The 15,742-nt window shown below is 37.5% G+C and overlaps 1 protein-coding gene across 14 annotated transcripts in view; it reads right to left on the reverse strand.

Annotated features, from left to right (window-relative positions):
* ANK3 (ankyrin 3) overlaps positions 1–15,742 on the reverse strand; it is a 673,376-nt gene that overhangs the window by 44,869 nt on the left and 612,765 nt on the right. For 9 of the 14 annotated variants that reach the window (XM_049108953.1, XM_049108954.1, XM_035715395.2 and 6 more), the window contains 8 exons: positions 11,106–11,317; positions 9,480–9,687; positions 8,331–8,427; positions 7,435–7,663; positions 6,582–6,707; positions 5,691–5,813; positions 5,230–5,256; positions 4,088–4,169 (listed from right to left, as the gene is read on the reverse strand). In XM_049108953.1, coding sequence (XP_048964910.1) covers positions 4,088–4,169; positions 5,230–5,256; positions 5,691–5,813; positions 6,582–6,707; positions 7,435–7,663; positions 8,331–8,427; positions 9,480–9,687; positions 11,106–11,317 — 1,104 coding nt within the window. The remainder of the gene's footprint in view (positions 1–4,087; positions 4,170–5,229; positions 5,257–5,690; positions 5,814–6,581; positions 6,708–7,434; positions 7,664–8,330; positions 8,428–9,479; positions 9,688–11,105; positions 11,318–15,742) is intronic. The other 5 variants (XM_035715406.2, XM_025435278.3, XM_025435279.3 and 2 more) reach the window with 3 other exon arrangements.

Raw genomic sequence — 15,742 nt, forward strand, 5'->3', positions numbered from 1 at the left:
AAAAATAAACAAACAAACAAAAAACAGAGCAATGTGAAATGAAAGACAGAAAAAGCACATCGCAACCAAATAGGCCAACAATGAGAAACAGAAAACATGAGGAAAGAATTAATGATGAGAAAAATAACCACAATGGAAAACCGTTCCCTTACTTCCTATTGACTTTCTTATGTGCTGGTTTTGAAATATCAGCAGCCATTCTGCTTTGCCTGTATAGGTACAAGTTCATTTTGTGCAACCATATAACTTTCATTTTAGCAATTTCTAACGTTTCCTATCCTTGAGCCTTTCGGTGATACAGATTGCACCTACTTAGAACCATATCGATGTGTGTCACTGTACATTAAATATCTAGAACTCCTTTTTTTAGAAAACTACTCAAGCCTTTTTCATGCAGAATCCAAGATAACTTTTATATGACAGGCAACTGATGTGCAAACTGTGAAGCCACTGGATTTTAAATCTGTACCTTCCATGCACAATTCGGTTATGCTTCACACCCATAAAAAGCCAATAAGAGCAAGAAATTTTCTGAGTCAGAACTTTAAAAGAAAAAAACAAAGAAAAGGAATGTTTGCATTTATTTTTTCCATGCAGCATATTCCTTTTGGTGAGGAAAAAGAAAATGTAATATGAAATGATTTAAAAATGCATGTGTACATACACACAAAGGGGGAAAAAAAGCAGAAAATATGGGTCATGGTTACCATAAGCAAGCAAAGCAACTGAAAACATCTTATCATGCGCAATATATCATGGCAAACAAGCCAATGAAGTAATACAATTTTTATGCTGTGTTATGCACAATATATAAACTTTTAAAAATACTTTCACAAGAGCATTTAGAAAGAAGAGTACACTTTTTCCATGAGATGCAAAATCTTGGTACCTTTTGAGATTTTAGGAAAATATTTAATACTGCATATTAAAAACACATTCTGCGACTCAATATGTCCACATCTGGAGTCATCTTCATTATGGATAGAAGCACGAGGTTTATTTTGGATATGTTTTCACAATTATCATACTTTTAATTCTCAAAAGGTATCATGGGGAAATCTAAAAAAACACAGTCATATTTTTAACACCCGTATTTAAGTATCTACAGTGGGATTCAGTATATATCTGTATACGTTTTTATCCAGGGAAAGGTGCCAATTCTGGTGCCTCCTCAGAATGTTCATGGGACTCATAGATACCCCAAACACTGGAGCAGCCATGAGGCAGATCTACCACTAGGAAAGATGGATTTAATACCAGCATTTATCTGGCAATCGGACAAGAAACACACAAATGAGGTAAGCACACTCGCCAGGGGAGACACACTTGGTCCTCTCTACTTTTCCAGCTCTACCAAACAAACCGAGTTGGTCACAGAGATTTGGAATGCCTGTCAAGGGCTAATGGTCTATGTCAAAGTTGAGTACAGTTTCGCTCCCAGAAAGCACTGGTGCAGAATAATAGTGACACGCGAAGAGGAAATGAGAATCTGCTTCATCTTTTATGCTCCTCTTCATGCTGTGCCCGGGCCATTGCTATAATCCAGTCCTTGGATTAGCAGCTACTCCCACAAGGGTGAAGATTTTCATTCCTAGTGTACATTTAAATTCAAACATTCAGAACATGTCCTCTTCTAGGCTTACATATTATTCTAAAGAAATATGGAAGAACTGAGGAAAAACTCACCCATTAGTTACCCCTCCTAGTCATAATTCTCAATATTACATTGCTTAACTCTTGGAAACACCACACTGCAAATGGAAGGTTTGGGGATTCCTTCAATTTAGTGACTTGGGCTCAGTCCAATGTCTCAAGAGAATTTATTTTTATAACTACGAGAAACTGGCAAAGAATCTCTCCTTCACCACTGAAGGCTGGCTCTATCAAGCAAAGAAGTTCTTCTGAGCCACATTGTATGGTTTTATACTTCTCATGAAGCAGCCAATTTACTGATCGGTTACACATTGCGTGCTTTAATGACACATACTTTGAGATGCCCTTTATAATAAAGAAAATTTCTGGGAGGTTCTGGATGTCAGGCTCTATACCAGACTCTTTCTTTAATTTGGGGGTGGGGGTGGGGAGGAGGTCTTATTTGAAGGGACAGGGTACTGAGGGAAAAGCTGCATTACTTGGAGTTCTAAGACCAATTCAGGTGCCACGGCCTTTCCTTAGCTTTCTTAACAGTCCCATCTTAGTCCTTTCCATTCCTCTGTTTACCACCATTATGCTTCCTTTCATAAAATAGAGAAAAGTACCCTCTTCCTTCTATCAAAAGTCAAGGAAGATAAGCCACCTATCATACCATAACAGAAGCTAACTAAAAAATAACAATACTTTCAGAAGCTAACTAAAAAATAACAATACTTTCACAAGTGGGAAAAATTTACTTGACTTAGCACAGACCTCACCTTAAATTCAAATAACCCTCAAATACTTTAGGGACCAGAATCATATGGGAGTTCACCTGCCAGGGGTACTTGGACCTAAAAGAACTGGCCACGGAGCCTGTCCAACTCTTAAGAATATTATTTAGGAGTCTCAACCTTGGGACACCTGATTGACTCAACAGTTGAGCATCTGCCTTTGGCCCAGGGCATAATCCTGGAGTCCTGGGATCGAGTCCCACATCAAGCTTCCAGCGTGGAGCCTGTTTCTCCCTCTGCCTATGTCTCTGCCTCTCTCTCTCTCTCTCTCTGTGTCTTTCATGAATAAATAAAATCTTAAAAAAAAAAAAAAAGGAGTCCCCATGACCGACCCCCTGAGAGTCTTAGCTCTGGGCCAAAATCAGTATTCCAAAGAAAATTTCTGTGTAGGAAATTTAGTTGTATTGAAAAACTACCTAGTTATATACATATACTGTCCCTGCTTTGTAGCATAATAGGAGTTCATCTTAGCCCTTCTGGTTTTGGAAGGATTTAGACATTTATGCTAGAGGCAAAAACTGAGATCCAGAAGAACATTCATGAGTGTGGTAGCATTTCATTTCCCTCATGCTCTCCATTTTGTGTCTGAATATAAAAGCTTCCTTTAGTAGTCAAGGAGCTAGACTCCAGAAGATTATGCTGAGACCATCTAAGCTAAGTAGTGGAGTCTTCCTGCTGCACATTTAATATGCTATCTCAGCCCACAGAAATAAGAATTCAGGAAAGGTGGCTCTTTCTGATAGAGCCAAAGTTGTGGCTCTTACTGGTAAATTTCCTATCTTCCCTGAACGCAAGTTAACTGAGTAGAGGAAAACAGCTAGAAATTGTTTGCTAACTTAACAATAATTTTTGTAAAAAATCCTCTTCCAATGGGCCAAACACAGTGCTGCTCTCAGCATTCTTAGCTCCTGTTGGTGGAGGGATTCTCTGGAGGGCTGAAGGAACGGGAAAGGATGATGTGGGGAGGGAGACAGATGAATGAACATGACTGAGTGGATTTATACCTTAATACTTGTAAGCCAGCTAACAATGAACCAAAACAATCACTGAGAGAAGGAAAGGACTTAGCCAGTCTAGTGAAGACTAGCCTTGGAACTGGTGTTAAATATAGGGCCGGGGTGGGGGTGGGGGTGAGGGTGGGGAGAGAGGAAGGAGGAAATAAGGAATCAGTATAGAAGTGCTACCTCAAGATGGTAGGAAAATCTAATTCTTGCAAACTGGGAAGAAGGAGAATCAGGACTAAGATATAATGATCTACCTATATTAAGAAAAAATGAGATGACAATCAAAGTTACTTTATCATTCTACCATCCTACATCTATAAAAATAAATATTTTCTCTTTTGAGCATAGATTTAAAGCAACATTGGTATGTTATCTCCTAGCATAGTTAACAGTCACAGTGATAACAGGGTACAAGTAAGGAGTAGATGTTTCTAATTTTAAAAAGAGGTAATTAAAAAAAACGGTTTTGAAGTTATGACCTAAGGGTGTTTGTACTTCATATCGTCAACTATGTACAAAGTATCATTTAGATTTCATTGCAGGCAATTTTTCTTTTGCCACTGGGTTTTCAAATGACCCCCAAATTCAGTTTGTATAGAAAAAATGCCTCTTCTTATAAAAGTCCACGTAGATTAGTAAATGTGTTAGAAAACTCACTCATTCCAGGCTCAGTCAAGTAGCTGTAGCGCTTACGTAAAGCTAAAGATGCAAAGCTCTGTCGTCTATCTGCTTTCTCGGCCTGAAAAGGAAAAAGAAAAAAGAGACTATGTACAACTTTCTTGTGATATTTTCATGGTTTTGAAACATTTTGTAGGATGGCATGTGGATACTTCATTTATTTTTCTTCAGGTGGATTTTCCTCATGAAAATGTTAACTTCCTATTGTGAGTCTACAACCCCACCCCAATGTCTCAACCAAATCACCATCATTTAGCCAGTGTAAGAGCACCAACACAGCAGACTACAGGGAACTACAAATACAAGACGAGCGATACAGAGACTGCTGATGCTGAGCAATAAATCTCCCCAAATTCATTCGTATTGAAAGCACATATATCACAATGTACAGTCACTCTATGTGAGTACATTCAAGGAGAAAGGGCACAGGGTGTATCATTCCAATTACTGCTGTTGTTTCTATGTGTTAAAAGGAATAAAGTATAGGTGTAGTTAAAAAAAGGGTTAATGGTTTTATTAGAAATAAGGATTCTATTTATTCGTACTGAGGTGTGAGTTTTAAAAATCCAATTATCCTATAACTTGGAGAAATACTAGGAGATGCCTTTGTAAGGAAAAATTCATTCAAAGCCACACAGAACCAACCACTATACCCTTAAAAATGGCCAAGATGATTTTCTTTACATAGAATACTAAATACCTAACAGTAGCCATGGAACACATATTTTGTATGACATAAAACAACCTGATTTATACAATAAAATTTCATGTTACTCATGATCTTGATTTAAATGTCACACAGAGTGGATACTAGGTGAAAGTATGAACAAATGTATATTTATACATGCCAAGCTACACACTTTAAAATGTCGAAAGAACGTTAGTTCCTCTTTTTAAATCATTAGCTGGATTATATTACTGAATGCCCTGAAGTATCTTATATATACGTGGAGGAAGAGTAAACCATTCTTTAAGAAAAATGTATACCCTTTACCTCACTTAGGCTACGATCTGCAAATATATAATACGTTTCCCACACGTTAGCCCTCTGCAACTTCTTGTCTACAGATTTAATTTCTGTTCTACCTTTGATAGAGTAAAAGCAGAAGTGTTCATATTACCTCATCATCTTGATCTGACTCTGTCTCCTTTTGGTTCCAAGATGCATTGCAGAGACAAGGAATATTATAATGGACAGCAGGGAAAAGAATATCAGGATATGAAAAGGACTGAGTAGGGAGCACAAAATGCAAGCTGAATCAAGAAAGCAAAGCAAATCAAAAGAAGCCAACACAAAATATCAAGAACTGTACATCCATGGCAAATCAATGTGTGACGTTATTCGAAAGCATAAAAATCTATGAGCTACCAGCAGAAGCAGAAGCAATATACAGAGGACTCCATCATACAAACCATAAGAATGTGACACCACAGTAACAAGACTTAATCTACACAAAGAGACTAATAAAACTTGAGTATCAAGAACTTTAATCATGTTACAAAGCATTCCTTAATTGCATACCAAGGGCCCACTTCTTCAAGACCAGGGGAAGAGTTACAATAAAACAGTATTAAAAGATACCTTTTTATGCGCTGGCAGAGTGATATTTAAGTTGCAAACAGCTGTTTGAGGCAGTCCTTTTGTTGTCTTTGGTTCTTTCAGAAAAGACAGACGACCACAGGGCTCTTGGCTGGTGTCTCTAATCTAGAAGAATTTAGGTGGTTGACAGTTATAGAAACTTTTCTGAGGATTCCAGTCTGTACAAGAGTTAAACATATTTATGTTACGGAGCCCTTCAAGAGGCAGGCAAAGTAAAGGGAAAAGATGATGGTAACTATCATAGATCAACCACGGTGGACACCTGTGAACTCAGTAGGATGTAGAGTGCCTGATTCCTAGATGAGACCCAACACTGTTCTGTCTGCTTGTTTTACCCTAGCAATATGCTATAAAGTCTGGATTATATGCATTTTCTTCCTGTCCAACAATTTCTTTTTCCTAAGGCCTTACTTTTAGCAATAATAGTAACAGCAAATAATAATAACACTAAACAGCCGTCCCGTGCTCTTCTGTTCTCTGAGGAAGAAGCCGGTCTCTCCAGAATGCCCTTGGGCTCCATCAGAAATGAAGATGGAACTTAAATAGTGACTTTGGATTTCATCCATTATTTGATTACTGAGCATTAATCAGATATGATGCATTTTATTATTATTCTAGATTGTTTGGTCCTATGAACCTTTGCTTGAACATGAATGATCATTTAGATGTTTCAAAGGTAAAGACTCTTTTTTACTAATTATAAAGCATTCCCAGCTCAAAAGTACACTCGGGGAGATGTAGGACAAAATCTGACCTTATTCCTCTGAATTCAAGTTTGGTGGGATATTTCAAACGCAATAAATCATTAGACTTTCCCTTTTATTCTCTAAGAGCATTTAAAAAAAAAATTCAGAGTCTCTGTTGATGATTTACCTTGATGGAAAATGGCAGTCTATTTTCTTTGAAAGCATAAAAGTTAAAAACAAGTTGCTGTCCTCCTTTGGTAAGTGGGGCCAGATTTCCATAACAATCAACATAAATAGGTTTTCCTTCCAGAACCTTTTAGAGTAAAAGAAATACATAATTTAATGTTAATTTAGGTTGAAAGAATTTTGAGATTTTTTTTTGTAAAGGGATAGAAGTTTATTGAGTAAAGATACAGAGAAAGCTCTCAGGAGTGAGAGGAGTCCCCACAGGTTGCCCAGAATTTTGAGATTTTTAAGTCACATAATATTAAAAGATTGACATATTTCTATGTCACATTTGTCTCCTTATTAGGAAATTCTATGGTGTTATTTGCCACAAAAATAATTCTGTTGGCTCATAATTCAACGACTGTGATTGGAAAACGAATCATGCACATGTACGAGACAGAATTATGCATCCAGTTCTATTCTAGCAACTTCAGACATGTTTGAGAAAGTGCTGACATCACTTCTTCATACAGACTTTGAAGGGTTTTTTTTTGTTTTAAACTCAGATACTTTCACTGGGTTTGAAAAAGGAAAATCATGATAATGTGCTAAAGAGAGTGACCATAAAAATAAGACAACTCAAGTCACCACAGAGAATGCAGACCATGATGGAGATGCATTAGTACTATATTTTAATCAAGATAGCCTTGAAGACACATAAAATAATTTGAGAATAAATGTATATTAAAAATCTAAATCAAAACCTGAAATCAAGAATGTGCTCGATACTTCCAGTGAGTGCTATTACCAGCTCAAAATAAAACCCCATATCTGGGGAATGTAATGGGATCGACTTGTCGTCAACAAGGTACCTCAATATCTTTGCTTCTTGCAACTTCCTCAAAGTTCTCTTGCTGTTCTAAAGTTTTGTCGACTTTGTCATCTGTCATGCAGAAACAGCGCAGGGAGGATTCTACAGGATCATTCATTTTGGCAAAAACAACAAACTTGGCCATATATGGAACACATATTAATTCTCTGTACAGTTGTGTGGCTAACCCCACAGTTTCTAAAACTTGATGGCAGTCTGCAAGCCAAAATCTGAGAAAAACAAAAACAAAACAGAATTATGAAAGTGAGGTGATTTAAAAGCCAAATCTTAAAAAATCAGAGCATATAAGGGTATTACACCCAAACATTGCCTCGTTCATTTAAAGAAACAGCAAAGATGTTTACAGAAGGCCTATGTTTATTATTTGTTATAATTTTGCTGAGGAAATGCTAAGGATTTTTTTCTCTCTTCTCCTTCCCATAAGATTCTGTCCCCTTGCCCTTATACTTAGCCATGATTAGCCTTCCTTTCTAGTCCTACGTAAGAGTTTAATCTCTCACTTTACATTGGACAGGAGCAAGCATTTTATGGAAGATAAAAGGAGAGAAATGGGAATTCTATCAGTATTTTTTCTTTGAAAGCATAACAATTAAAGACAAATGGCTGTCCTCCTTTAGTAAATGGGGCCAGATCTCCTTAACAATCAACATTAATAGGTTGCTAAGAACTAGAAGAAGCAGATCTAGCACCATATAGCCCCTTGCTCAAGAGAACTGGATGACTTGTGCCACTCCATTTTAAATTTCTGAGTTCAGCCCAACTGCGCCATAAAAATTAAAAAAATAATCATACTAGTATTGAGCACAAAAACTTTCACTTTCCAAAAGATAATAAAACTAATTCCTTAGGGCTTTTTGGAATCCTTTCTTTCCATACCTGGCTGAAACATTGGTTGTAAAAGAGACACAATCCTTGATGAATGTCAGGGGAGTAGTTCCAGTGATGTCTTCCCACTGAGCAGGTGAGGTGCCCCCTGAGAAAACAAGGGCAGATACGTTGACGTTATCATGAGAGACGCTCCTTGTAAAATCTTCATCATCAACTTGCTCTTCCTTTGCAGCCGGGAACTAGAAACTTGAGCAGGTTCAATTAATGGCAGGCACTAAAGGTGGTTTTCCTCTCTCCTCTCCTTCTGTGCCTTTACTGCCTTACAGAGATCTCCTTGTAAGATATTATAGTTTTTTAAAAATTACTTTTTGGTTTATCTGGCTACTAATGAATGGTTTAAATGTGGGGCAACCACGGGATCTGAAGTGCATTTTGTGAGTGCAATTTATAAGTGCAGAGATTTGTTGTTCAGAGACAATAACTTCCTATGTTATACATATTTTTTTAAAAGACAAGAACTATCAAGAAAGTTAAGAAGCAGCTGATTTTGTAATTTAATTTAATTAATTTTGTCATTTAATTTTCCAAGGTAAAAAAAGGAATCCTCCATTAAAACTACTCATAAAAACAAATAACCTATGTTAACCTAGGACTTTCTGTGAAAAATCCTATTAGGTTGATCAAGTGAACTGCGCTCTGGATTCCAGGTGCTTATCACAAAATGCATTCTCCTAACCCTGCAGATTTAACCTAGTGGATTATACTTAGGAATTGAGTCCCCACTCAGCCCTCTACTCTGTGGGGGCTCTGTTTTATCCAAAGTCGTCCAATTTTCTGTAGTCTAAGGGTGTTGCTAGGTCCGGCATCTCTGTCTAGGTCCCCGAGAAATTACCTAGATGCTCTAGTAGATTCAATACTATCTCAATAATCTTAAAAGAGCATTATTATTAATATCACACTAATAGCAGGGAAAATGATAACACTGAATTTTAAATGAGTCATGATCTCAGCATCTTAAAGAAAGGTGCAGGGATAATACAGATGAGCTGATGGACAAGGGACAAGTAAAATGCTTGTTTGTTTGATTTCTACTCTTAGGAAGTTAGCATGGCTGTTTCAAAGGCTTCATATCTTCATACAGAATCACTGCAAGTGCTAGTAGCACCAATAGCAAGTACAGCAACGAGTTAACCACACCTGTAATGCTGCAGAGCAGGCGCAGATTGGGCGTGTTGTCCCCCTGGTACCCGTTGACTCCCCCTTCACCGGAGGGCGGGGGCACCGGAATGCTCATTGTGATAGGTTTATGGAACTTCCTTCTTCTCGGTTCCACAGTGACAATTGGGCTAAAGGTGGCTTTGTTTCCAAGGATCTTTTTCACAATTTCATCTGGAACAGGCTGAGCCTAAAGACAGGAAGAGGACCTTAGATGGATGTTAACGTTTTTCTCTCATTGGGAAATGACTTTTTAAGTGAGGAGGGAAAAACCAAAAACAGACACACACACACCACCCCTGCCAAAGTTTTTCTTCTTAATCCTTTTTCACTATTTCAGGAAAATGCAAAAAAGGAAACAATATAACCTAACACTGTAGCAGAAACTAGTTGGTTTATTTCTTCAACAGAATATGGACGATGTGAGCCTCTGACAGGGAATCAGATCTCACAGCGGAGAAGCCTTTCAGTCTAATCCAAAGTAAAGGTCAGCAAATATTGAGTGTAGTATATTTATATTTAAAGGTATTATTTATGTATTTGAGAGAGAGCCCACTCAAGCAGGGGGAGCTGTTGAGGGAGAGTGAGAAACAGGCTCCCTACTGAGCAGGGTGCCCAAGGACATGGGGCTGGATCCCAGCGCCCTGGGATCATGACCTGAGCTGAAGGCAGATGCTTAACTGACTGAGCCACCCAGAAGTCCCATGTCTAGTATATTTTAAACCTATGCAGAACATCCAGTAAATCTAGGCAATTTGTGCCCAGGTAAAAATCAAGGTTTTCAGAGTTAAGTAAGTTAAGATTTCTATTCTAGACTACCAAACCTAAGGTCTTCCTTTTGGCTTCTTCGCTATTTGGTAAAATACTCAATATGGGAGGCAACTGAAGGGAATTTCATGTCGCTGAAATATAAGGCCATCTCCTTAGCTCAAGTGGTTACTGAAGGCCTTCCCAGCACTTAGAGCAGTTGACTCTAAAAAAAACCTCATGAGAAGAACATGAAACTGCCATTAAATTATTAATTACTATATTAATTGACACAAATTAAATTACTGTCCTTATTATTTTCCTTTTTCAATAGGTCTAACTGAAACAAATAAATATAAGAAAGATGACTCTCGTCAAGATTTTCAGTTAGCCTTCCAAATAAAACAAATTCCAACTGGTTTGGATAAAACCTGGTATTTATGATCTACTTAAATCAAAATCTGAAAGCTTGCATGTTTCCCTATTACGGATTTTTATGAAATGGTACATTATAAACCAAGTCAAATATGGTTTGTTTCTTTAATGGTGTATTTGCTCTCTGCTGCTCTTGTCACTCCACATACCAAGACCAGTAACCTATGGTTAACAAAACCATCTTTCATCAGAAACCAAGAAATACTTTTAAAAGAAAAACCCTAAAATACATATCTTATTTAATAAGCCACCAAGTTCACTTTATACTTCATGCTTTTCATTTGAAATAGGTTGATGATTCCCTAAAATGGCCTAGTGCTTTGATTAGCACTGTCATTAGGATGAATTACATCGACTGTTTTCTAAGCGAAGCATCCTCACACACTCTGTACATGTACCAAAGAAACAACATTTTGCAAACATTACCTGGAGGCCAACTCGAATTCTTTTGGTTAAAGCACCCTCTGGGAAAGAAGCCTGGACGAGGGGTACAGTGGTGCTGCTCAGAATTCCGCCTTCAGGACCAATCTGGTTGCTTTCCTGCTTAATCCTTGAAACCACTGCAAAATACTGGGGGAAGTCCTTTGTGATAATCCTGCAGATGCGCTTTTTCCCTAGTTCTTCTGGGCTGTCAAGTTCTGAAAAGACAAATGAATGAAAAAACCATAAGAATAAGCCTATTGACATGAATACTTTAAGATAAACTGATGTGTAATTTTGATAGGTAAAATTACTTCTATCTAGTAGTCTAAAGAGAATTTCTATGATGGAGAGAAAGGGATAGTGACTTTAAAAATAATGTAAAGATATTATAAAGCTATTCACATACAAAGTATTTGTAGAAAAATATTTCTACTGAAGAGGGACATTTTCAAAAACTAAAATTTTACCTCATATGCACAGAGCTCTACTCTTTAAGAAGAGATATTTCATTCTGTGACTGTTTACAATAATCTGCCCTCAAACTGCCAAAGTAGGAATGAATCAGAAAAAAACAGGGCCTCACAAGAAAGTGTGTATGTCTTAAAGGCTCTAGAACTTTATTTGAAAAAAACCTCTTTAAGATATTTTTAAATATCCCAAACGATTAATATTGTCATCACCAATTTCTGTTACCCACCGATAGCTCTCATGCATCAAACTCAACCTGTCCACAACTGGACACATCTTCCCTTCTGTCCATTTCCAAACTTACTTCTCTCCCCTTGTCCTAACTCTGGTAAAGGGTTTATAATTTGTCTAGTCCTCCTGTCTAATAGTTTGACTCATTTTCGTTGGTACTTCACCTCTAAAGGTCGAAGTCCAGCTGATTCCACTGTGGCAATGGCTTGTCCTCCTGCCACCCCCTGTTCAAGCCCTCATTTGGCTTGCCTGGATCACTGAGTCACCTTCTACCCATCTCCCTGTCACTCGCCTCTTCCTTCTCCAATTCATCCCCTACAGTGCAGCCAGATGGGTCTTCCTTCAAAAGCCAGATTTTATGCATAATACTGGTAGGTTTAGCTGAAATAGATGATATTTGAAATCATATGAAGTAATAAATATTTGAGACGAGCCCAGCATATTTTGGAAAAATAGGTTTGTGAAAGAGAATGTATTTTATAAGATTTTAAAACTTATCTAGAAGTATCATAATAAAAGTTATATGGAGAGACATATAAAATACAAGATATATATGTACATATACATATATAATTAGAAAAATAGGTCAGGGGGATAAGAACAGAGAACAAGAAATAGATTTAAATTTATATATGTATATACATATATATGCTATATATGTGATGTCTACTTTTATATACTACATATAATGTATTTAAATGAAAGTCATATATTTAAACTTCAAATCAGTGGGGGAAAGAAGGCATATTTAGAATGGCATTGACATAACTGAAAATCTGTTTGGCAGAACAGAGCTAAATCACTACATTTTATTATATATAAATAGAAATTACTGCTGGACAAGAGACTTAACTACTTAAAAAAATTAAAATGTTGCCATAAAACAATCAAGAGAATGGGGGCAGTGCAGCCCAGGTGGCTCAGTGGGTTAGCTCCACCTTCAGCCCAGGGCCTGATCCTGGAGACCTGGAATCGAGTCCCTCTCTGTCTCTCTGTCTCTCATGAATAAATAAAATCTTAAAAAAAAAAAAAAAAAAAAAAGAGAGAGAGAGAATGGGGGTGGAGGGGTTGGGGAGAGACAGTAGGTGAGAGATGCAAGGGAAGGAGGGAGCCAAGCTGGTAGTGATGGATTGATATAAAGCATATAAGTGATCCTTTTTAGGAAAAAATGTAATCTGCATGTTTGTGTACTTTTATAAGAGGAGTTTGTGGAAGAAGCATCCTAGCCATTAACAACTGGTCACTTCAAAAAAAAAAAAAAAAAACAACTGGTCACTTCAGAGGGATGGGAGATGGGGTTGGAGGTGAGAAGGTTAGAAGACAGTGGGCAGTAAGTACTACCTTTGGGTTTACATAGTTGGGGTGGTTTTGTTACAAATTAAAGGGAAAGTTCCCAGGCTTCAGGGAGGGGTGTTGGTTTTGTTTTTGTTTTTACTCACATAGCCCTCTCTTTATACCTCTGATACATACAGCACATGTCCTCCTATTTTCCACCTATGAGCATGTCTGCCTCCTTCATCACAGGAATGAGATCATGGCTTATTCCGAATAGAAATTTATAGAACAGTAAGATGGATGGTTAGATAATTGGATCAATGACACCTTCTCATTTTCTAGATTAACCATCAAACTCTGAAGTGGGAACATGAAATTAATAGACAAATAGGAGAAACAAGGTTCCACTCAGGCCAAAATCGAACTGGAATTTGGTTCGTTTTGCTTCCTGACCATCTGCTTCTCCTCTGCTCTAAAACCAAATATTGAGTTTCTAACGAAAGAATATAAAAGAAAATAAAGGCAAATAACTTCTTTTTAAAAGGGTTAATAAAGAAAGACAGGAAGGAGCCAAAGAGTTTGCTCAGGAGAATATTCTGGGGGAAGTTTTCACCTATTCAGCAACTGATGAAATACAAGTTTTCCATACAGAGCGGATATATTTCCCTTCCCATAGTTTGACTTCTTTTAAAAAGTTTGAGTTCCCAGGGTTCATAATTCATGCTGCAACTGAGAGAATTCTGATCATTTGTTTCAGGTGCCATACAGCCCATCAGCTGTGGCAAAACATTTTTTTTTTAACCTCAGCCTCAAACTTGTGATTATGTTCTCCTTTAGAAATAGCTTAGGATGCCACATAGTGCAAGCAATTTAAGAAGACTGCCATGAAATTACATCCTTCAGACAAGACAGATTTCCTGACTCTGCATGTAACAAGCTGTGTATCCTGTGAGTGCAGAGTTTACTTAAGATTGGTCTGGACCTACCAGGGACAGTGAGGCACCTTTTGGGGGACTTGGGGCAATACCCACTTCTTAGCTGTTTGTGTGTGTTGCAGATATGTGCATGTACATTTGTGAGGAGTTAAGAGGGAGACAGCCATATCACTCCTGGAAACTGTAATAGTGGTGGACTAGGAAGAGCTAGGCCACACCTCTGCTATATTGCCTTTGACAAACCATTAAAGCCACCCCAGATATAAAGAGAGCATGTCCATCTCAGATGCAGCAGATGAGTGGTAAATGGAGAAGCTCAGGGCTCTAACTCAACACTTGACTTCTAACGTCTTTTTGGATTTGCCAGTGGTTCTGGGACACCATGTCATTCCCACACTGTTTTAAAGCTTCTAGCAATTTCTCTGTCACCATTAAAACTTGCATAATATTTGGCCTTCAATGTTGTATTTTAACAGGTATGTTTTTAAAGATTTATTTATTTATTTGAGTGAGAGAGAAGGAGAAAGAGCACATAAGCAGGAGGAGGGATGGAGGGAGAGGGAGAGAATCTTAAGCAGACTCCCCGATAAGCACGGAGCCCGCCAAGGGGCTCCACGCAGGGCTCGATTCCACAAACAAGGAGATCACAATCTGAGCCAAAATCAAGAGTCAGACACTCAATTGACTGAGCCACCCAGGTGCCCTTTTTACCAGGTATTTTATTAACAGATATTTTAAAGATAATCCTCAACCCAAAGAAACAACTATTGTGTACATTTCAGACATTGCAATCCCCATGCACCATTCTTTAAACAGGATCATACACATATACACTTCTTGAGTTACTCAGATTCCCAGGCCCCCTGCATGATGAAATGGGGAAGAGAGATCTTCCCTCAACCAGGTTATATTCTGTTTCTATGTGTACTTAAAATATTTCCAGATTTTTTTTTCTGAGAATAAAAGTCAATACAAGTGTAAAAACTACAAAAAATACTTAAGTATTGGTTTATAAAAAGCAGCATAATTTCTTTAAGAGGTGTAGTTGAAGGCTAGGCTCTTACACATTGGGATGGCTGTATAAGTAAGACAGCAAATGGTGTAGATGGAAGGTAAACATAAGGAGGCAAGAGCACGAAGTGTAAGCCAGTCAGTAAAATTACTATGGAATTCTTATGACCTGAAAATCTATCACAAGATCTTACTGGTCATTATATAGGACAAAGGCTAAATAAATTATGATATATTCATACTATGGAATACTATGCAGTAAGAAGAATGGAATAGAAGTACAAATTTTAATATGTAGCTGTCCAAGCTGTATGAAATGGAAACATTGCAAAAATGTGATGACAATCAATTAATCACATCTTTATATGCATATGTATAGATTCATATAATTTACATAAAATTTAGTGGAGGGGGAAAGAAGAGGAAAATTATAATATATATTATAATGACTGTGTGCTTGCATATTATTACATGGGTACTAATACTACTATTTAATAATATATACATAAAAATAATAATATAGCAGGTTATTAATATTTTAATGTAGATTAAAGTCAAGCACCTTTTTAAAGATTTTATTTAATTATTCATGAGAGACACAGAGAGGCAGAGACACAGGTAGAGGGAGAAGCAGGGTCCCCACGATGAGCCCGATGTGGGACTCGATCCCAGAATCACGCCCTGAGCCAAAGGCAGACGCTCAACTGCTGAGCCACCCAG

This window comes from Canis lupus, chromosome 4, assembly GCF_003254725.2.
Source record: "Canis lupus dingo isolate Sandy chromosome 4, ASM325472v2, whole genome shotgun sequence".
Classification (NCBI taxonomy): Eukaryota; Metazoa; Chordata; class Mammalia; order Carnivora; family Canidae; genus Canis; species Canis lupus.